The sequence below is a fragment of the Candida jiufengensis genome, assembly GCF_024610255.1.
Source record: "Candida jiufengensis strain CBS 10846 chromosome Unknown scaffold7, whole genome shotgun sequence".
Classification (NCBI taxonomy): domain Eukaryota; kingdom Fungi; phylum Ascomycota; class Pichiomycetes; order Serinales; family Debaryomycetaceae; genus Lodderomyces; species Lodderomyces jiufengensis.
The window spans coordinates 318,157-341,866 of NW_026261556.1; the positions used below are offsets into that span (position 1 = coordinate 318,157).

The 23,710-nt window shown below is 31.2% G+C and overlaps 5 protein-coding genes across 5 annotated transcripts; 4 read left to right on the top strand and 1 right to left on the bottom strand. All coding sequences in view use genetic code 12, as the record gives it.

The window, feature by feature from the left end:
* Positions 1–2,614: 2,614 nt before the first annotated feature.
* KGF54_000769 (uncharacterized protein) lies at positions 2,615–3,436 on the top strand (the record flags this gene model as incomplete). The annotated part of the gene is made up of 1 exon (XM_051766717.1): positions 2,615–3,436. One exon carries the CDS (start codon positions 2,615–2,617, stop codon positions 3,434–3,436), a length of 822 nt encoding a protein of 273 aa, XP_051621983.1.
* Positions 3,437–8,871: 5,435 nt separating this feature from the next.
* Positions 8,872–9,488, top strand: KGF54_000770 (uncharacterized protein; the record flags this gene model as incomplete). The annotated part of the gene is made up of 2 exons (XM_051766719.1): positions 8,872–8,882; positions 9,191–9,488. The coding sequence occupies 2 exons, from the start codon at positions 8,872–8,874 to the stop codon at positions 9,486–9,488; spliced, it is 309 nt and encodes a 102-aa protein (XP_051621984.1).
* Positions 9,489–11,237: 1,749 nt separating this feature from the next.
* Positions 11,238–14,367, top strand: KGF54_000771 (uncharacterized protein; the record flags this gene model as incomplete). Its single annotated transcript, XM_051766720.1, has 7 exons — positions 11,238–11,240; positions 11,339–11,636; positions 11,685–12,060; positions 12,164–12,381; positions 12,480–12,749; positions 13,105–13,896; positions 14,117–14,367. The coding sequence occupies 7 exons, from the start codon at positions 11,238–11,240 to the stop codon at positions 14,365–14,367; spliced, it is 2,208 nt and encodes a 735-aa protein (XP_051621985.1).
* A 3,152-nt stretch (positions 14,368–17,519) lies between these two features.
* Positions 17,520–17,801, top strand: KGF54_000772 (uncharacterized protein; the record flags this gene model as incomplete). Its single annotated transcript, XM_051766721.1, has 1 exon — positions 17,520–17,801. The coding sequence occupies one exon, from the start codon at positions 17,520–17,522 to the stop codon at positions 17,799–17,801; it is 282 nt and encodes a 93-aa protein (XP_051621986.1).
* A 3,267-nt stretch (positions 17,802–21,068) lies between these two features.
* On the bottom strand, positions 21,069–23,531 carry RIX7 (putative AAA family ATPase; the record flags this gene model as incomplete). Its single annotated transcript, XM_051766722.1, has 1 exon — positions 21,069–23,531. One exon carries the CDS (start codon positions 23,529–23,531, stop codon positions 21,069–21,071), a length of 2,463 nt encoding a protein of 820 aa, XP_051621987.1.
* Positions 23,532–23,710: the final 179 nt, after the last annotated feature.

Below are 23,710 nucleotides of genomic sequence, written 5' to 3' on the forward strand. Positions count from 1 at the left end.
AAGGATTAATCAAGTGAAGTATTTATTGTATTAAAACTTGAGGTAAGAAGCATAAATAAAATGTAAACACTTCAAAACAGTATGCTATCCAAATTAAACTTTCGTTTAATCAGAAATGAATTATAGAGTATTATGAATTTTTCTCAGACCACTTTAGACTCAAAAATAAGAAAATGAAAAGCATGAATAGTTTAATAATTATAAGAAATATCTGGGTCTTAATAAATTGTGAGTTTCGATGTAGATTGATAAAAAACTGTGATTTACATATTCAGTTGCAAAACATAAAATAAGTATTTAAGTCACAATTTTCTAAATAATCTTGATAGTCGGTTTACTAAAGAGAAATTAAGTGGAGACTCAAACAGGACCGTTAATAGCGCAAAAATTTTCTCAGGAAGATTGATGACAACCTCATCTCTCTTTTCAAATCTCTTATTCAACATCGATTATAAAATATAAGAAATTTGGTTTCAAATTTATGCTTAAAATAGGAAACACACTCAAGCTCTTTTTTTTTTTTGTAAAACTTTTCATTACAAATTTGATTAAAATTTTATTTTATAATTTTATAATTTTTTACTTTCTTACTTTATTATATTTCTATATATAACCATGATATATCATCATAATTATGGAATAGTTTATAAAATTAATTAAATCAAATTATATAAATCCTCATCTTTTTTGTTTCAAAAATTATTAAAATTATTGTATTACAATCGTACTGTATATAATATTATAGTGAAAATCACACAGAAAGAAAAGCATAAATCGTGTCTTCACCAATCCAATCTCTTAGCTTCTTATTATTATTATTATATACAGTATTTATTATTTATTAACTATTAAAGATTTTTATTAAGCAAAGTAAAGAAAAATAAAAAATCAACAATTTATTACATAGACTGCTTTTCTTTTTTTCATGTTTTCATTTTATATAATATTATTATTCAATCAATACTACAATTTATTTTTAAAAGCTTGTTAAATTTAACGATATTAATCAGATTTTGAGATATTTATAATAAAGTCATGATGATCCATTAAATATTTAAATTCAAGAGGTGGTAGGATTATTTATTTTAAAGTTATAATGAATCGAGGGGTCACTTTAATTATATATGTTACTGTTTTAATTGGAAAACTTTAACAATTACAAATAAATCAATTATTCATAATTTTGCTAAATCAAGTAATACAGTTTGATGGATCTCATTCTAAATTACAATTTTAATTTCAAACTATATATCTTGGTCACTCATTAATACCTCAAAATCATTAAAATGAGCAGATATTAGTCAGCTTTTAATTTGCATTAAATACCGCAATTTATTCAATTTATTTAAATGTCAATACAAATTATTATCAACAACTATAATTATTAATATTGAAGCACAAATTCTTTTACTCAAATTGAAATTTTATTTTCTATAAATTTGAATCATTAATACAAGTTTTCAATTGGAATATCTTATCATTCATTATCATCATCAATGAAGTATTTCTTTTTTCCTTGGTTTAATTTTGTTCAAGTTCAGTGAGTTAAAGATTTTGTTTGTTCTACGTACCTCAGTGATTACAGTTCCGGAATTATGACATGAATAGGTGAAGGTAAAAATATTTGTATTATTAATTTGCATCATTATTAAACTAATTTGAAGATGTTTTAACTTTTTTGCCAAAAAGTAAAGTAGTGTGTTATTGAAGTAACATAAGAGGTACAAGAGTAGATTGATGCATATAAGTTGGCTTCTTTATATTCAGTCTTTGGATTGCCAAATATCAAATGTACTACAACAATTACAAAGAATTAAATAATAGTCATATTTTTTTCACAGAAAGACTTGTTAAATCTAGCAACTCCTTAAACTCAATTTAATCAGTACTAGTTCACGTTATGGTAATGAAGAGTTTATTTGCATTCTTTTAAGACCGATTATATGTGAAGCTTTGCTATTACTATGTAATTAATTTCCTTTCTCCACCATTCAATCTCACATTAATTTTATGCTTAGTGTTTCTGTCAAGATCTAATTATTTTGTGGTCAATTTATGTGTTATCTTTGAGTATACTCAATTTATTTGATTCAACTTGTTGGTTTGTTCTCAATTAAGATTATAACTTCAAAACAATCATTACATTACTTGCATATACTATCAGATTCTTGGAGACAGAATTAGCTTAAAAACGTATTCCCATTTACCATTAGTAACTGTGAAGGTGTTAGGTAGGTTTGTTTCCATAAGTCATCAATATCAATATAATAAATATTGATTTTAACGTTAAACAGTATTCGTATTTTACTTCTTTTTTATCAAAAATTGTTTTGAAAATTACTAATTTTTCATTAATTTTTTTAAGGAAATTGAGCTAGCTAATAAGAGAGACTTAACTTTACCTCAATAGTTAAGAAGATGAGGTTTGCAACCAAATATTTGAAACAACCATAGATAAGCAGCATTTAGCACTTTTTAGGATTTTTGTGCGGCTTTTGGTACAGGAACTACTACATAACAAAAATAAATTTAATGTACCAAACTTATAAAATCAAAAACATTTTAAATTATATTATTTTTAATATATTCAAATTCATCAAAACATCATAAAGTCATGGATAACATTATTATTCAAGTTTTAAACGACAATAAAAAATTAAAAAAAAATAATCATAAACTTAAAAAATCCTTGAAGATCCAAAAGGTAGAATTAGATCAAATGAGATTCTACTATACATTATATAAATTAAGGTTAGAATTTACAGCTAAGAAATTATTCAAATTTTTTGACAAAGAGCTGGTTGATAAAAAAACTATTGATTTTTTCATGAAATGCAATATGAGTAATATTCTAGAAATAAAGGATCTTGAAGAGGATAATCAGTTATGGAAAAACAAATTTTTTACCTTATTGGAAAGAGATTGCTGCTGTTTACAAAAAAGCATTATCAATGGATTTGGTAGAAGTGATAAAGCTACAAGAAGATCAAAAGATGCAGATGCAAATAAAATCCAATTTGATACAAGCGATGAAGCTACAAGAAGATCAAGAGATGCAGATGCAAATAAAATCCAATTTGATCCAAGTGATGAAGCTACAAGAAGATCAAGAGATGCAGATGCAAATAAAATTCATTTTGATCCAAGTGATAAAGCTACAAGAAGATCAAGAGATGCAGATGCAAATAAAATCCAATTTGATCCAAGTGATAAAGCTACAAGAAGATCAAGAGATGCAGATGCAATTGAAGGTCATTTTGATCCAAGTGATAAAGCTACAAGAAGATCAAAAGCACATGTTACTACCAGAGTTGATGACGTTGAATTGATCTACAGAAGTCATCAGTTAGGACCATGGAACCCCTTAGATCCAGCGTTTGCAAAAAAACAATTGCAGCTAGAAGAGAAAATAGTCAGGTTGTTAAACCTTTTATGAGGAGCTTAAACAAGGATCCTGGAGAGATTAATCATTAAGTCAAGCATGAAAAAACGGTATCAAGTACAAACCGTAGTTGAATGTTGATTTGCTTCAAGAGTAATAATGAAGCTGGTTCTATCTTCATTTTAAATTTTCACATGTTAAAAACACATCAATACCTTACCATTCCCCTATTCACCATCACCTTCATCACCAACCCTGTCCTTAAACTCACCTACGCTACCCAGACCAATTCACCGAGTCAAGATTCTTTTAGGAAGGAGTATGACTATCTTTTTTACATAGATCATCATTTCTGGACCTTTACTTGTCACGTAAGTGACGGCCCGAGGGTATTGGGAAAGATTTGGTGGTTCTATTAAAATTGATTTATCACGCTTCAAACTTTAAGATGATTGAAACACAATGTTCAGGGTATTGATTGTTTGAAATAATAAAGTTAGAGAAGATAGAAGATGCTTATATTGAAGATGCAAAAACTGTATCAATAATTCAACTTTTAATTGACACAATATTGACTTAATTAAAGAGTCTTGGATCCTTGAAGCTGCAATTGGTTCTTGTATGAAAGGTGTTATTAGATGTGGTGCTGGTAAAAATATGGTGGTTGTGGTGCTGGTAAAAATATGGTGGTTGTGGTGCTGGTAAAAATATGGTGGTTGTGGTGCTGGTAAAAATATGGTGGTGCTGGTGCTGGTTTTGGTATACGGTTGTGGTGCTAGGTATAACTATGAGGACAGCTAAAAATTTCTATCATTGGTATGTACCCTCATACTCAATGGTAGATCTATATGGCATGTCTAAGTAGTTTTAATATTATATTTTTTGCTTGTATTCTTTATATTGTAGATTTTTTAATGATCAATGTATTTCTAATTCTCTTCCTTTGAATTATTTTATATTTGACAATTTGGCCACTAGTAAAGGAGTCTTAAATTTGATGTTTGACTCAAAATCTAATTGTCTAACTATTGAATTGGCATTATATTTTAAGGTACATATAACTCAGTTGAGCTAATAATGAGGGAACGTGAGGATGCTCTTATATTCTACGTTTGAATTGAGTTTGTTGTGTCTTATTTAATCTTGATTAATCATACTAAAAAATCCTATAAACTATATACAATGGGATTTCTAATCTTTAAATATATTTATATTTTGTTTAATACTTAGCATTTCAGCATCATTCATGCCTATTTGTGATCTTTGTTTGCGATTTTATATTATTATCTCTCCTTTGTCTGCAATTTTATATGGTTCAGCCTATCTGACATCTAGCTTTTTCATTATTAGTCCCATTGTTTTCTTTATTGGTCTATCCCAAATTAATACTAAATCACCTATATGGAGTTGAGTTGTTATTTCATGAGCAGCATTCTTTATCTTTCCTTCTTTGAACTTCAAGTTTAGTTTTTCTTAACCCATATACGAGCTTATATTTAAACTTTTCATTCTCACCAAAATCACCAAATTATTGATTGTAATTTTCGTAATTGTATCTTCCTGTCCTAACCTCAATGCACTAGCATCAACTTCATATTGAGTTTTAATAAGCATCGTAACATTGTTATCTTTCTCACTTAATGAACCTATTTCATAATTTCTTTCTTAATCAATCAACTCTTTATTTCCATCTTGATATGTTAAAGCAATCTTTACTACCGAAAACTCTGTTTCAATTTTTCTCAAATCTCTGCCTCTTCCCACCGACGTTTGCCCTAGTATCAACTAAGGCTATCACTTCAAAGCTTTAGCTTTCTCATTCGTCATTGTTATTGACACTTCAAAATTCTCAGTTGCAATTACTAAGTCGTTACATGCAACTTCAGCAACTTCCAAAATAATTATTTCATATCCTGAACCTTAATTCCTTTCCAACAACAAAATAAACCTTCTCGTATCATATAATTCACCTGTTTCTCAAGAAATGATATTTTCCATATCATTTTTTGTTCTCAATTGAGCAACACCTCAACTGACTTTAAATCTTAAGCAGCTGCAACAACAATTGTTGCTCTCTCTAACTTCTCCAATTCTTCCCATTGATAAAGAACATACCTGATAAAGTGTCAACTACTGCAACAATTCAAACTCTCTACCAATTTAATCAAACACTGATAATGGTGCTTTGAACTCCTAACTTGCAATTGCTATCCCATTATATGCAACTCAGCAACTTGTATAGCATCTATCTTTCTTTAAACCAAAACTTCCATGCTCTAAACCTTTCCTAGGTCCATCTTCGTTTGATCTTTCACTTGAACTTAAACCTTTCTGAAATCTAGCTCTTACCTAGAACCAAATCTGTGAGTACCATTGTTTAATTCTTGACCTAAATCTAAACCTCTTGCACCAATTCTAATCACTGAAACTTTCATAGTTTCCTCTGATTCTTCTATGTTCTATATTTAATCCCTTCCTGAAACTAATCTGCGAGTATCCTTGTTTGATTCTTGACCTAATCAAACCTACCTATCATTTTAACCCCCCCACTCTCAGATTTCCTATCTTAATTATGGCTTGATCAGCTTTCCTGACCACCTGAATCATTTTAAATGACTTTGATTCATCTATAATATCCAATGGACCAATCAAATCCATCTTCTGACATGCTGCTGGCTTTACCACCAATAATCTCTGATGTACCTAAAGCTGTTGACTTTACCTTGAACCAACATCTGCTACAGCAAATCCTGCGTTTAATTTAACGTCCTCGGAAAGGAATTTTTCACTTAAAGCATTCTTGACAAGGCTCATTCCAGTAGAACCTTGATTGTTTATCTTTGTACCTCTATACTAATAATCAAAGCTTTTATGTCCTTCCTCTCGACATGAAAAGCAACCTTCATTTGCTATCAACTGATTGTTCAGGATTTCTCGTCATTTGACCATCAATTAAGTTGTAAGCATCTAATTTCAAATAGTTAATCTTATTCTCGATCTCTACCGAGACCATTTATCAGAAACCAACGTTCATCATCAATAATTCAAAACAGCTCTTCTTGGCTTCACAAACACTTTACCTTTCCCTTCGAATAATATTATCCATATTTAACCAATGAATCATTATTACAATAACCATGCCTTTCACCATCTCACTCTCAGGGTCCCGAAAACTAATGTAAATGCCTTACCATCGTTATTATTTGTTGGCAAATATTTATATACACTAATTTCCTCTTTTGAATCTTATGTTCTATCTGAAGCAAAAGCTTCTTAAGTAGCTTCATCTAAATCAGCAATAGCGCTTGCCCCTGTACCAATAGTTTCTATTCCTGGAATTCCATCCAAATTTATACCACTTGGAATACTACTTGTCATGGCTCCAATATCTATCTCCAAAATATTTATTCCACTTGTTAAAAAAAAGGTTCTATATCAAAGTAGTTTTCTACTACTTTTCCATCTAATGGCTGAAGTTACTCACTTACTATCTCTAAATTTCTTGATTATTTGTTTCGGATTTATTTGCTGAGCTTCTAGTAGACATAATTGACTTTGTTCTAGTGTGTAGGAATTTTTGTTTTGAATTGTCTTAAGTTTTATATATAAGCTTAAATTTTTTCTTTTGCACATTTTCTTATTTTTGAATCATCTTTCCGATGAGCATTGGTAATTACATAATCGACTCTGACATGATAATCACTTGAGATCTCTTCACTTTGTAAAGGCTTTTCCTGAAATTTTCATTTTTGATTTTAAATTGTCGTGAGAATTTAATGTCTCACTTCTACTTTTGTGTTTCGTTTTCCGAATCATTTTGTTTCTGTTTCAGTTTCTCAAAATTTATTTGTATTTTACCAATTTCGGACTCTGGTTTGACCCGCCTAGTAGGGATCTTCTCGTAGGTTATAATTCTACTTTGTTATATCTGGCCAGATTCATTCCTACTTCCTCCTAATTGTCACCAGCAGTGAGTTCGTTTTTTTATCTCGTCCACCACTTTCTGTTATAGGAATTTCGCACTCGCTAAATCCCATTTAAACAGCCTCGTCTCATTTTAATGTATTCAAACTATAAAACCGGATGATAATTAGAACTCTAACTTCTCAATCAAGCTAATAATGAGAAAACGTGAGAAAACTCTTATATTCTACGTTTGAATTGAGTTTATCGTGTCTTACTTAATCTTAATTAATCATACTAAAAAATTCTATAAACACTATATACAATGGGATTTTTTAATTTTTTTATATATTTACATTTTGTTTAAAACTTAGCATTTCAGCATCATTTATGCCTATTTGAGATCTGTATAATCACCTTCATTGACTTCGATTTCCAAGTATTAATGTTTTACCTAATTTATCCTTCGTGTCATTATTAAAAGTTGAAATCCATGTATTTAGAATTTACAACTTGATTATTACGACAAATAAACTACTCAATATTTTTTCTATAATAAATTCCTTTTTTAATTGTCTGTTAAGAATGAGGAAAAAGATGTTGTATAATTACAACAACATTTATAAATAATTGAATATTATTATTGATTATAGTTTATTTAAGTGAGAGAGGAAAAAGTATATATATTTATACTGTCATATGGGAATAATGTTGTAATTAAGTGTAGATTATTAACTATATACTACAAAAGATCTTAATAATAATAATATTTGTTAACATGAATTTTATATCTTTATAATTTTTACCCCACAAAAAAAATGATTTCAATTTGATTAAAGATTTGTTAAAGATTCAAGACGTGAATAATCAGAGTAAAATTTATAATCAGGGGTAAAGCATCAAGGTGGTATAGTTGGTAATATGGAAAGTGCACTATTTTTTGAAGCATTAGGACGATCTCAATTCTGAGTTAAAAGTGATAATTTTGCATTAATTCATGTAAGTTTAGTACCAGTTATACATGGAGAACAAAAAACGAAACCAATTCAAGCAGCAATAAAAGATTTAAGAAGTTTAGGTCTTACACCAGATTTGGTTGTAGATGTCAAGAAAAATTGGAACATCAAACTATTGAAAAAAATAGAATGTTTTGTCATGTTGGTCCAGATCAAGTTATTGCAGTACATGATGTTAATTTAACTTATCATGTTCCACTTTTGTTAAAACAACAAAAAATTATAAATTTTTAAATTAAATATTGGAGAAGTTGATTCAAAGTCTTTAATTGAAGGTGAAAAATTATTAAGTAAATGGAAACATTTGACAAGTGCTCATGATAAATCATTTGAAACTGTTTAAATTGCTTTAGTTGGTAAGTATACACATTTACATGATTTATATTTATCAATAATTAAATCATTAGAACATGCATCAATGAGATGTAATCGAAGATTAAAAATTGAATGGGTTGAATCAACAAATTTAGAAGAATTAATGAAAAATGAAAATATATCAGAATAGCATAAAGCATAGCATTATGTTGGTCAAGCTGATTGTATTTTAGTTCCAGATAGAGTTGGATCAAGATGTATCTAAGGTATGTTATCAGCTATTAAATATGCAAGAGAAAATAATATATCATTTTTAGGAGTTTGTTTGGGTTCACAAGTTGCAGTGATTGAATTTGTTCGTAATGTTTTAGGTATAAAAACTTCACAAGAATTTGATAAATATAAAAAAGAAGATAATATCAGACCATCATTCATATATATGCCAGATGTTGATCAAATTAAACTAGGTGGTACAATGAAACTTGCGATTCATAAAACTAATTATTGAATGTTCAGATTGGAGTAAGTTATGTAAATTATATGGAGGATCTAATTCAGTATTTGAAAGTCATAGACATAGATATGAAGTTAATCCAGAACTAATAAATCAAATAGAATCTAAAGGTTTACATTTTATTGGAAAAGATGAATCAGGTAAAAGAATGGAAATAATTGAATTATATGATAATTGTCATAAGTTTTTTGTTGGTACACAATATCATCCTGAGTATATATCAAAAGTTTTAGATCCTTCAAGACCATTTTTAGGTTTAGTTGCTGCTTCTGCTGGTATATTAGATGAGATTTTAAAAAGAGATGATTTGAATTATAAAGGAGATTTTCAAAGTTGTAAAATTCGGATTTGCTTTTAATTAATTTCAATAGATTTTAGAAATATCAGGTATTTTGTAACATAATAACTAAAACTGGTTATTAATGAGAGGTATTTGACTCTTATGTTTTTGCATGTGTCGTCCTTAATAAACCAGGTTCTTTTGCTTTTGTATCAACTTCGTTTTGGAGGTTTTACAATTCAAATTTAGATTACTTGATTTCCTTTAACTATCTTATCCTAAATGAAGCAAACTCTTACACTATAAGTACGCTCTACTTGAGGGTATCGAAACTACATCAGTAGAAATTCAATTGAGATGATAATCTCTATAAACCAACTATGACAAGTTGTGCTCTTTAGAAAGAATTACACTGTTTATTATAAAACTATCAACTCACAATTGGTAATTATAAAGGCTAAGATTCAGGAAGTTAAAATCAATGAATGTTTATAGATTTGATGATACAAGAAAAACTTTGGAGATTATGCGACCAAAGAGTAATAAAAATCAGAATTCTACGTCGAACTTCTCGCTAATTTAGGGAGGAAAAGCTACTCAATCTACCACAAATCGACAATTAAATAGAAACCCATTTACAAATTACATTTTACACATAAAATTGTTAGTGATCGAGATGATATAAAGTAGTAAACACTGGGATACCTTACTCTCACACTTTAAAACCAGTGTTATCAGAGAAAAATTATCGAGTGTTATGAATTTTTCTTAGATCACTCTAGTTTCAAAATTCAGGATTTGAGCAGCATGTTTTGTTTGATACTTATACTTATAAAAAATATCTACATTAGATAGGTTGTGGGTTTCAATTTAGATTGATAAAAAACTGTGATATACATTTAAAATTTCAAAATCTTATTGATAAGTTTTTACATTTTTACTTTACTATATTCTCAAATAATTTATACTTTTAGTTTATATAAATAATCAGAACAAATTATATAAATATAAATTGAGAATACATAGAACTTTTATGCTGGGTATATTTATTGTAATGTAAATTTGTCTTATCTTATCTAATCTAATCTTATCTCATCTAATCTTTTTTTTTTTTAAACACCCGTACCTCATAACAAAAAAATCATCACAAAAAAATAAATAAAAGTAAAAACAATTACTTAATCTAAAATTATAGAAACATAGGAATATCAATAAACTCTACCAACAAAATCACTATAATGTCAACAACAACCACAATATCAACAACATCAGCTTTATGGTATTCACTTACCAATATAAATTAAGGTGTGTATTAAATTCTCTCAGTGATGCCAATTTTGTATATGTTAAATCATAAAATTGGTTTTACGAATTAAAGAATAGTTATAATCAAATTTTAACGTGGTCATATAGGACAGTTCTGAGTTATTAGTGTTCGTACTTTAGGTACTTGTTCAGCACGATAACTGCAATGTGTGTGGAGATGACCTAGTAAGGGCTAGGGACCCCCTAGTTGCAAAGTTGAGAGCTGTTTTTGCTTGAGTTTGGATTATGTAGTGTCACCCCCTTACTTCGGGCCGTAAGGTTTTCGGTGACGTCCTTAAAAAGGGTTCAAGTGAAGACGGTTCGCAATTAGGATCGGATGCTAGTTTCTGAAGAGTCATTTCCAATACCATTGTTGGTGAAGTTGTTCAAAACCTATAGTGCTGCCTAAAATGAAGGCTGTTTCAAAAACAAAAATAAAAAACATGGCTTTTATAGAGTTAAATTTTGTTTCAATAATTATTTTGAGATTCTGATCCAATATTTTTGAATTTGCATTACAATATGGTATCGCTTTTTTTAACATAAATACTGTCACCATTTGGTATAAATTAGAATCATAATAAAACGATCTGTACGAGGTGTTTATAGCATCCTCAATTTAGAAGTGGAGGGTTGTGGCAATTGAGGACAAATCAACGGATCCAGGTATAGTTAGTCAATCAGGAACTTCATTAACAACTGTCACAACTTTCCCACCAACAATAATTACTCAATTTACTAGTACTTGGACTATAACAAACTCAGAAGGATCAGTTGAAATTGAATCAGGTTTAGTTAGTCAATCCGGATCATCATTAACAACAGTTACTACTTTCCCACCTCCAGTATCTACTCAATTTTTTAGTACCTGGACCGTCACCAATTCAGATGGATCAGTTGAAATTGAATCAAGTTTAGTTAGTCAATCCGGATAATCATTAACAACAGTTACTACTTTCTCACCTCCAGTATCTACTCAATTTACAAGTACTTGGACTGTCACCAATTTAGATGGATCAGTTGAAATTGAATCAGGTTTAGTTAGTCAATCCGGATCTTCATTAACAACTGTTACTACTTTCTCACAACCAATATCTACTCAATTTACTAGTACTTGGACTATAACAAACTCAGAAGGATCAGTTGAAATTGAATCAGGTTTAGTTAGTCAATCCGGATCATCATTAACAACAGTTACTACTTTCCCACCTCCAGTATCTACTCAATTTACTAGTACTTGGACCGTCACCAATTTAGATGGATCAGTTGAAATTGAATCAGGTTTAGTTAGTCAATCCGGATCTTCATTAACAACTGTTACTACTTTCTCACTTTCCCACCACCAGTATCTACTCAATTTACTAGTACTTGGACTATAACAAACTCAGAAGGATCAGTTGAAATTGAATCAGGTTTAGTTAGTCAATCCGGATCATCATTAACAACAGTTACTACTTTCTCACTTTCCCACCACCAGTATCTACCCAATTTACAAGTACTTGGACTGTCACTAATTTAGATGGATCAGTTGAAACTGAAGGTATACTATCCGGATCTTCATTAACAACTGTTACTACTTTCCCACAACCAATAACTACTCAATTTACTAGTACTTGGACCGTCACCAGTTTAGATGGATCAGATCAAACTGAATCAAGTATAGTTAGTCAATCAGGAACATCATTAACAACAGTTACTACTTTCTCACTTTCCCACCACCAGTATCTACCCAATTTACAAGTACTTGGACTGTCACTAATTTAGATGGATCAGTTGAAACTGAAGGTATAGTATCCGGATCTTCATTAACAACTGTTACTACTTTCCCACAACCAATATCTACTCAATTTACTAGTACTTGGACTATAACAAACTCAGAAGGATCAGTTGAAATTGAATCAGGTTTAGTTAGTCAATCCGGATCATCATTAACAACAGTTACTACTTTCCCACCTCCAGTATCTACTCAATTTTTTAGTACCTGGACCGTCACCAATTCAGATGGATCAGTTGAAACTGAATCAAGTTTAGTTAGTCAATCCGGATAATCATTAACAACAGTTACTACTTTCTCACCTCCAGTATCTACTCAATTTACAAGTACTTGGACTGTCACCAATTTAGATGGATCAGTTGAAATTGAATCAGGTTTAGTTAGTCAATCCGGATCTTCATTAACAACTGTTACTACTTTCTCACTTTCCCACCACCAGTATCTACTCAATTTACTAGTACTTGGACTATAACAAACTCAGAAGGATCAGTTGAAACTGAATCAGGTATAGTTAGTCAATCAGGATCATCATCAACAACTGTAACTACTTTCTCACTTTCCCACCACCAATATCTACTCAATTTACTAGTACTTGGACTATAACAAACTCAGAAGGATCAGTTGAAATTGAATCAGGTTTAGTTAGTCAATCCGGATCATCATTAACAACAGTTACTACTTTCCCACCTCCAGTATCTACTCAATTTACTAGTATTTGGACTATAACAAACTCAGAAGGATCAGTTGAAATTGAATCAGGTTTAGTTAGTCAATCAGGAACTTCATTAACAACTGTTAGTACTTTCCCACCTCCAGTATCTACTCAATTTTTTAGTACTTGGACCGTCACCAGTTTAGATGGATCAGTTGAAATTGAATCAGGTTTAGTTAGTCAATCCGGATCATCATTAACAACTGTTACTACTTTCTCACCTCCAGTATCTACTCAATTTTTTAGTACTTGGACCGTCACCAGTTTAGATGGATCCGTTGAAACTGAATCCGGTATAGTTAGTCAATCCGGATCATCATTAACAACAGTTACTACTTTCCCAGCATCCATTACTCCAGGAGTTACTACTCAATATCCCACAACTTGGACAGTCACTAATTCAGATGGATCCGTTGAAACTGAATCCGGTATAGTTAGTCAATCAGGGTCTTCATTAACTACTGTTACTACTTTCCCAGCATCCATTACTCCAGGGGTTACTACTCAATATACTACAACTTGGACCGTCACTAATTCAGATGGATCCGTTGAAACTGAATCCGGTATAGTTAGTCATTCAGGATCTTCATTAACTACTGTTACTACTTTCCCACAACCAATAACTACTCAATATACTAGTACTTGGACCGTCACCAATTCAGAAGGATCAGTTGAAACTGAATCAGGTATAGTTAGTCAATCAGGATCATCATCAACAACTGTAACTACTTTCTCACTTTCCCACCACCAGTATCTACCCAATTTACAAGTACTTGGACTGTCACTAATTTAGATGGATCAGTTGAAACTGAAGGTATAGTTAGTCAATCCGGATCTTCATTAACAACTGTTACTACTTTCCCACAACCAATAACTACTCATTTACTAGTACTTGGACTGTAACAAACTCAGAAGGATCAGTTGAAATTGAATCAAGTATAGTTAGTCAATCCGGATCTTCATTAACAACTGTTAGTACTTCCCCACAACCAATAACTACTCAATTTACTAGCACTTGGACCGTCACGAATTCAGATGGATCAGTTGCAACTGATTCAGTTATAGTTAGTCAATCCGGAACTTCATTAACAACTGTTACTGCTTCTCCACCACCAATACCTACTCAGTTTACAAGTGCTTGGACTGTCACTAATTCAGACGGTTAGTTTTGGTCTCCGAGTAAGGGTGGTAGAAGTATAGGAATGAAGAGAATAGGTTCAGTGATAGATTATGGCTTAGAGTATACAGATACATTAAGTGGTATACAACATCATTAACTACAACCACGATTTTATGATTAGATTAAAGCCACCACCAACTTGGGTCTACCCTACTCAGAAATCAAGTACTTTTGATCAAACTGAATTTCGAACACTCTGTTTGAACGATTAATAAGGAGTGAGATTAGATGTTGAAACAAGGAGGCACAATGAACGGTGAGTTTAGTGTTTTTATAATCCCCAACAGATATTAATTTCCGGCAGTACGAATTTAGGAACTATGAAAGATGATCAATGATAAAGCTCAATGAATTTGAATTCAATTTCAGGACTGAGGTCAGTGAATCCTATTTCCCTGAAGGTGTGGAATATGTAAAGATCAAGTTCCCAGCGTACCCAAAATGATATGAGTTGTGGTCAAATATCCAAGATGTCTGATGGTTATAATAGTGAAACATTACTAAAAAAAAAAAATGATTAACATATTGATTACAATCGTATAAAATGGAAGCTGACTGTAAAGATGATCAATTTATTTCAAGTTTTATAATTCATTTGTGAATGGTGATACGTTTCGTCAGGTAGTGAAAATTTGTTTCAGCATGAGCATACAATCAACAATAACAACGGCAATCATACTTTATCTCAATTAATGCCAAAAATAATTTGATAAGTACTTTGTATACAATGAAACCTTTTATTTCCATTGCATTCAAATAAGATAATAAATGGTTCAAGAAGAAAATAATAAATGGTTCAGGTAGAAGATTATAAATGATTCAAGAAGAACATGATAATTGGTTCAAGAAGAAGATGATAAATGGTTCAAAAGGAAGATAATAGATAGATTTAATAATCTTTAAAATCTGTCGCAAAATGAATAGTAACTTAACGTTATTAGTGTACAAAAATAAACACGTTGAAAGAAAATGTGTAGATAACACTGTTGTTAATATTGGCTGTTTTGATAATGGTGGTGAAAATAATAAAATCAATGCAAAAAGCTCAATAATTGATCTAGATATAAATCATACAAAAAAATAACAACATTTAAAAATAAACAACAACATTAGCCACAATTGGCAACAACTTATGAAACAGCATCAACCACTTTATTTTAAACAAAAATGACGTCTCCATCAAATTAAATCACCATTGTCTCTGAATGATAAATAAATATTATCTTTAGCTAATGAATTGAGAAAGGATAGCGTGAGGAGCTCGCGGTGTGTTTGAATTGGGGTCCATTAAAAAATATAAACTCCCTGAAGGTACTTTCTTTGAAAATACGAGAGAAACTTTCATAAAAAATTCATTGATTGCAATCTCAGTTCATTCAAAAAAAAGATCTCGAATATTTTAAAAAGTTGGAGAATACAATGAACGTATTAATTATTAATCAAAGACATTAATTATGATTTTATTGAATGTCATTTTGGAGAAATAATAGTTGAGTGTAAGGATAATCAATTCAACTCAAGTTATTTAGTTCAATTGTAAATCGAGATCGTTCACATCAACAATTCACATGTCGAGGATTTTATTATGGTAAACATACAATTCACATTAATATTCAAGCGATCGGCCCTACCCTAATATGCAATAATAATCCAATCTTATGAAACTTTGACAACCACTACATTTTCACAATCATTACATTTTTACAACCATCTTTTACAACCATTACAATTATACAATCATTAATTCTCAAGAGTATAATAGTTCTTCAATAAGAAGCATGGTAATTGCAGTTTGATACAATGGCAAGTGTTCTACAAGAAAGATCGAATTCAGACTCAATGATTCTGGTGGTTCTTTTACAAGCTTTATGCACCTTTGATGGTGTATCAAATGAAGGGAATTGTATCGTCAAAACTTGAGAATATTTTTATCATAATAGCATTACTTATAACTGCATTGATACATCAGATGAACGTTATTCAGAGGTGAAGAGTCGAGAGAAATGTGGAGAAAGAAATAGTTCATAGAAAAATGGATGTTTCAATACTGGCGGTTGTTTAAAGTGCCGAATGAAGAGAGCAGGTTCAATAGCAGATCAAGAATTAAAACATGCAAATATTTTACAACCATCAAGTGGTATAGAATAGAGTTGGAGTAGTGCCGACTAATAAGTTCAAATAACAACAAGTAACACCTTGGATATTAAAACCAAGTACTGAATCATCAAAAACCACATTAGAAAACTAAAGAAGAATGGCCTTAAGTAGGAGTCAAGAAGGTACAGAGTGAACACTTTTGTGTATACTAAAGTTTTAAATCTGCACTGACAAATTCAAATTTATTGGAAAAATTTTTGCACATTTGTACCAAAGTTAAAGATGACGGTATGCCTTTGCATGAGATGGGATACAAAGCTTAAGACCAAATCGAATTAAGTAGAAAAAAATTTGTTCATGAAAGAAAGAACAAATTCAGTTTATTCATAAATTTCAAAGTGGGTGAAAGATCTGAAATCAATTGGGCTTCATTGGTTAATTAGCTCATGATTTTACAAATCATATTTAAGTATTACCATCCGCCTAAGTACTGACACAACGTTTTTTTGACTTCTAAGAGAGTGATCTATTGGAGACAATGTCTGAGGTGTAAATTGAAGGAGAATGCTACTGATTGGTGTCAAAAAGTCGCAAGGCTCATCATGGCAGAGGTTTATAGATAACCACATTCCGCTTTGAAGTTGTAGAATTTTCCTCAATTTTTCTGGTTTTCTAATTTGATATTTGATCTATTCGACCCTTGGTAGTTCAATTACCATTGGTTTCAATTGGGTGGGGGTTGCAAATTAAAACTTAGTGGGCTAAGGGTGTACTTCAAAATTTTTAGATTCATCAACTGAATCAGGTCAACTGATGAAGAATAAAGCTACTCAGGGAAGAAAAATTTTGTTAACATTATACTATAAATTATACGGACCTGACATTTTTCATAAATTATTTTCAATTGGTGAACAAGGAGAAGGTGATAAAGATACTTTTGTAACAGCTGCGACAGTTAGTAAACAATCACACTGGTAAGTTAAATCAATTATTAAATCACCAAGTTATTTAAAGAAAGATGGTGAATTCAAAGGTGTTGCAATGGCCCAAAAGAATCCACTAGTTGATGAACAATTATTTAATGACATAATAGTTGATTATTTCGAAAAACTTGGTAGAACCATGAGTGTTGCATATCATCTTAGAAGACTTGATGCTCTAGCTCAAGATGATTTCAACTGTCATAATGGAGAACCAATATTTGCATTACATTGTAATCATCCTAAATTAGTTCCATTGGTATATATGACAAAAGAAGATATTTATGATTCAACAGAAAACATATTGAAATATAGATTATATGACAAATTACATGTACGATAAGATAATAGCAAGCAATACTGGTTGAGAAGAGTTATTAAAAACTGATTTTGAGTTTGAACTACATATGAAGGATAAACTCTATTCAAAAAAGCTACAATTTGAACATTTTAGAAAGAGTGATATTGATCGAGTATGCGAATCTATTAATAATTAAGTCGAATGGTTACAACCACAAATATAACAATATTAAAACATTTGTTTAGTTTAATGTAAACTGATAATGATACATTTGGTGGACTATTCAAATGATCTCTTGACCTATTTACCTGTCTAAAAAGGGTTGTTTGTTACCCACTTCAGAATAAATCTATAGTCTCGTATGTATCTGGCCTTTTTGGGAGTACACATTACCAAATTTTTAAGCACGCAAAACAAAAAATATATTAGATCTCGATATATTCTAAAATTCTGAAACACGCATCTAAAAAATCTGAAACACTTAATTAATATTTGATATGACAAACAAGCTAAATTGCATAACATAATAATTTCATGACTGCATAACAACAAAAAGAGCACTTCAGCATAACAGACAATCAAGTTTAGTATAACAAATTATCAGCCTCAACATAACAAATAAATTACTTTAGCATAACAAACAAATAAATCTAGCGTAACAAAATAGCGAACTCAGCATAACAAAACTATGACTTTAGCATAACAAAATAGTAATCTTAGCATAACAAATAAACAAGTTTAGCATAACAAAAAAACTATTTCAGCATAACAAATAAATCACTTCAGCATAACAAATAAACCACTTCAGCATAACAGAAAAGCGCCCTCAGCATAACAAAATAGCAAATCCAGCATAACAAATTAGCATACTCAGCATAACTAAAAAAATAAACCATTCTAGCGTATCAAATGAATTCCTACCGAAGTAATAAAACAATATCGTTCCATCTATTAATATGTAGGTTATTTTATGCAAATTCGTGTTTGTATGGATTTTGGAAAAAAACATAATACATTTAAAACCAAGCGTAATAATCGTCTCTATATTCATCGTCTTTAGAAAATGATATAAATAATGCATTATTATGTAATAATAGAGAATTGAAAAGAAATTTGCTATTGAAACTGTTAAAGTTTATAATGCAAATCAACACGATAATGTTCCACTATGAAAAAAAAGCTAACGACGTTCAGGGCCCCCTAAGTCTTTGCTGGACAGTATCTAGGAATGGAATGGCGTATGGCTAGACAAGTAATGTACACCTTTTGCACGGCAAACCATCTCGAAATGTATTCTGATTGTTGCAAATAATAAAGAGTAGCACCTGTAAGCATAGCAAAAAGAGCCCGAGACTAAATTATCGAATCAAGTAGTCAGAATGTTAAATGAGCACTACAAATAAAAAAATAAAGAACGGATCAATTTACCTCTATATTAATGTTGGTTACGAGAATTACAAACTATGAATGTCTAGAATCGTTCGAGACGAATATTATTCTCTTTCCACATCGTGCTTGCATGATCCATTTAATATGAGTCGGACGCAAATTTCTTGCGGACCATAGTTGTATAGACTTGTAGAAAATTTGTGGTCAGAAATAACAGAAATCCAATTCGTCTGTATATACTTTACAACTGCTAAAGCTGGCATCAAAATAAAAATGCGAGCATTACATGCAAAATCAAGAATAATCAGCCCATAGAATTTAAAAATTTTTAAGCTACTTAGGTAATATTGCGTCTTGTACCAACCAAAAACCATTGTAATATCTGAGAATTAAAAATACTCATTGACAGCAGGGAAATGGCTAGGTGAAAAATCTGTCGAAACGATCGTTATAACTCATATGTTTAGCCAAACTTGAATCAGTGGTTTGTAAAACGTGTTTTCTAGTATGGACCAGTAATATGGTTCTCAGCGTCAATAAAAGCTAACGCGCTATCTAAAATGAAAATTTTGTAATTTTGCTGATGCAACTCACGGTAGTTGCGCCAAAAAGTTTAGCAAGAAAATCAAAATTTATATGCTCAAAAAAATTTCTCGAACTATTGACCATTAGATCAAATATTGGCGTTGATTCACATCAAATACAAAATAGAAATCCAAGTTTTCTTTTTAATGATTGCATTAAGATCTCCTACATACATTTAAATATCCACGCTAAGTCAATACTTTGAAGCGTGACAATATTTACATGTTATGCAAAAGTCAGACGTTGTACCACGATGTTTCTTTTGTTGTTATTTTCATACCACTAAATTGACATTTTGCTTTGCGGTCACTTTTCTGTTTGATGGACAAACTCATTTGCTATATGCTCTGGTGTTTTTTGCTTAAAAACTTTCTTCGATATGCTAGAACGATTTATTTGTAATTCTGTAGAATCATTTGATATTTCCATTTTATTTGAGTGCTTAGTACGCAAAAGTAATTTATTTTGCAGTATGTTTTCATTTATTTGTTATGCTATTACACCTCTACGAATTGCTAAAATGCCTTTTAGTAGTATTCCAAATTGACCTGCTTGATACCGCAAATGAAATTAATTTGTTATGTTAAAGTGGTTTATTTGTTATGCTGATTTTATTGTTTGTTATGCTAAGACTTCTATTTGAACTAAATTGGTTTTTCAGCAGCTCAATCTGAAATTATCGCTCAGTACATCAAAAACAGTATTACAGTGTATTAAGCATACTCAGGAAATAGTCTTGGAAAAAAATATGTGAGTGCCACAATCTTGAGAATGGTGACGAAGTAGTGTGATAAATATCTGGGCTTCATCAAATTTTAATCGACACACTGATCGTGGTCCGGTTGAGAATGCAGAGCCCGCAAGAAGTTAAGCAATTTTAACGTTCTTGTAAAACTGTACTGCGCAATACGTTATGTTGTTTCAATCATTTGATTTTGAGAGTGGAAGTGATCAAGTTTGCAAAGACTGATGATATTCCCAATTTTTTCTTCTACCATGTTCAAAAGTTTGTGATGTTTAGTAGACAATCAGTCATCATTAAGTCGGTAAGTTGGTTTACAAACTTGTAATTTTTGTTATAACATAGCAAGAAATATATTTGGCTTAACAAGAGCATTTGCTATTTCAGACCAAATTCCAAACTCAAAATTTGTTTAAATAAGGTCAATATTATTCAAACGAAGTTTTAAAAAAATAAGATTGTGAGATTTTGTTTAAATCAACATTTTTGAACTTTACAATGTATACATTATTATATTATATACCTATGAAAAATTTAGAATTTTTGTCCCGAGCTAAATCTCAGATTAAAGTAAAAATAAAGCATGGATGGAACTATCCTGTTGTAGAGGTTTGATCCTGATTTTGACTAATAATATCCCATCCTAATTTTTTATTCATTCTTTCATATTTCAACCTATCTCGATCACTAACACTTGGTCTTGTAGCATTCATTGCTCTTTGAAAATCGTCGTTTGTTATAAAAATATCATCCTTGTTTTCATCTTCGTTGTAAAATCCAGACTCATCTAAATTCAGTAATTCTTGAGCACCAAAGAATTTTCGTTTCAAGGCAGAAACTCCTGCTTCTTTAACTAGTGAGAACAAATCTGCTCCTGAAAAATTTCTGCACTTTACATCACTTGCAATTGACCTGAGATCAATGTCAGAACTTAAGGGAGAATTATTAGCTCTTACAAGCGTTTTTAGTATCTCGTATCTCTCATCTTGGGTCGGTAATTCAATGTAAAGGGTTTTATCCAATCTTCCCGGCCTTAACATTGCAGGATCTATCATATCTGGTCTATTTGTAGCACCAACAACGAACACCCCATTTCTATCATTTAAACCATCCAATTCCGTTAGCAAGGTATTGACCACTCGAGAACTTGATTCAGACATTGAACTGTCTCTTCTTGGCACTAATGCATCCAATTCATCAAAAAATATAATGCACGGTTTGGAGGCACGAGCCCTTTGAAATACTTGTCTAACTGCCTTTTCCGATTCTCCAACATATTTATTTAACAACTCGGGACCTTTAATAGATATAAAATTGGCTCTCGATTCATTAGCAACAGCTTTGGCTAATAAAGTTTTACCACATCCTGGTGGTCCCCACATCAAGATTCCAGATGGCGCAGATATACCAACTTTTAGATACAATTCTGGTTTCTTTATTGGTTGAACAATACACATATGTAATTCAGTACGAATTTTTGTCAATGCGCCAACGTTTTGCCATGTTACATCTGGAACAGTAGCAAATCCTTCTCTTTTGGCTGTAGGCTGAACGGTCGGAAGAGCATTCACAAAGTCTTGATACGTTATACATAAATTCTCCAATTGGGACTTCTTTAATGGATTTGGGTTGCCTTGTAAAAATTTTTGTATTGTGGATAACTTTTCTTCATCAGATTTTCCTTCAAACCTTCGTGATAAGAGTCCATCAGTAAGTTTCCCATCTTTTGAGTCTATCTCCATTAGATCAACACTTGACTGAATCAATTCAACCTGTTTCTCACTCATTGCTTCAAAAATTCTTTTAATCGCGGAGACACCAGCTGCGGTTACCAAACTTTTCAAGTCTGCCCCCACATAACCTGGAGTTAATTTTGACAATTCTTTATAATTAAAATTGATTCCATTCTCTAATTTGATTTTTTTAGTCATTGCTCTTAGTATTGATTCTCTTTGTCCTTCATTTGGAACATTCAAACATATCTCTCTATCGAACCGTCCTGCTCTTCTGAGAGCCGAGTCCAAAGAATCCGGTCTATTTGTAGCTCCAATAACAATAACAGGTTTGTTTTCAGTTTTATCCATTGTTAGTTCATCCATTAATGTCAATAATTGGGCCACTATTCGTCTTTCCATTTCTCTTTGGGCGCCACCATCTCTCTTAGGTGTTATTGCATCAATCTCGTCCATGAATATTAAACAAGGAGCGACTAACTTAGCTTCCTCAAAGATTTCTCTAAGCTTTTTCTCTGATTCTCCTGACATTCCTGAAACTATTGATGGGGCTGAAATATTAATAAATGGAACGTTTAACTCACCAGCTAATGCATTGGCTACCGTGGTTTTACCACATCCTGGTGGGCCGTATAACAAAACACCTCTTGGAGGCTCTACTCCTGTTGATAAATATAGTTCTGGATGCAATATAGGCAAACCAATTAGTTCAAGTAGCTGAGTTGTCACATTCTCAATACCACCAAGCATTGATAGATTGACTTCAGGTAAAGTATAGTTAATTTTACGCTTTTGTTTTTTAGAATTGGACTTTGAAGCTTCTTTCAATTTTCTTTTTGTCCCTGATCCATCATTATAATTGTCTTCTTGTTCTATACCATCTTTGTTAGTCTCTACTTTATTCTCAAAATTCCACATGGACGTTACAGATTTATTTGTTGTGTTAGGATCTCTGAGCTCCATTAAATTGTGATCTAAATCGTTGAAGTCTTCACTCTCTGAGTCGGGAAATTCATCTGTGTTGGCCTCTATCGAATTAGCTTGATGTTCCGCTTCTTCCTCTCGCAATACTCGTAGCACTTTTGCTATAGACTTTTCTAATTGTACCTTTTTGGTTCTTTTCAATGTAAAATCTCTTGATTGGACGTATGATAAAACCTTTGATGTAGTTAAATCACTAGCAGATCCCACTCCAAATGCATTTTCCTCTTGAAATTCATTTAGTTGCTTCTGATTGTAATTTGTCCTTTCTTCAATAAGTTCGCTAACTAAGCTTAATATCTTCTGTTCTATTGGGCCGGTTATCACCTTATCCTTCGCCATCTATATTATATGTCGTTGTGATTTGAATGTAGTATTAGTAGATCATTTGACAGTCATTTATACGAATACTTAGAAAAAAAAAAAAAAAAAAAAAAAAAAAAAATTTCAGAATCTTGTAGTTCTACGATAAGATGATTATTGTTTTGAAATATAAGGTTAATAATTAAAGGAAATGAGTG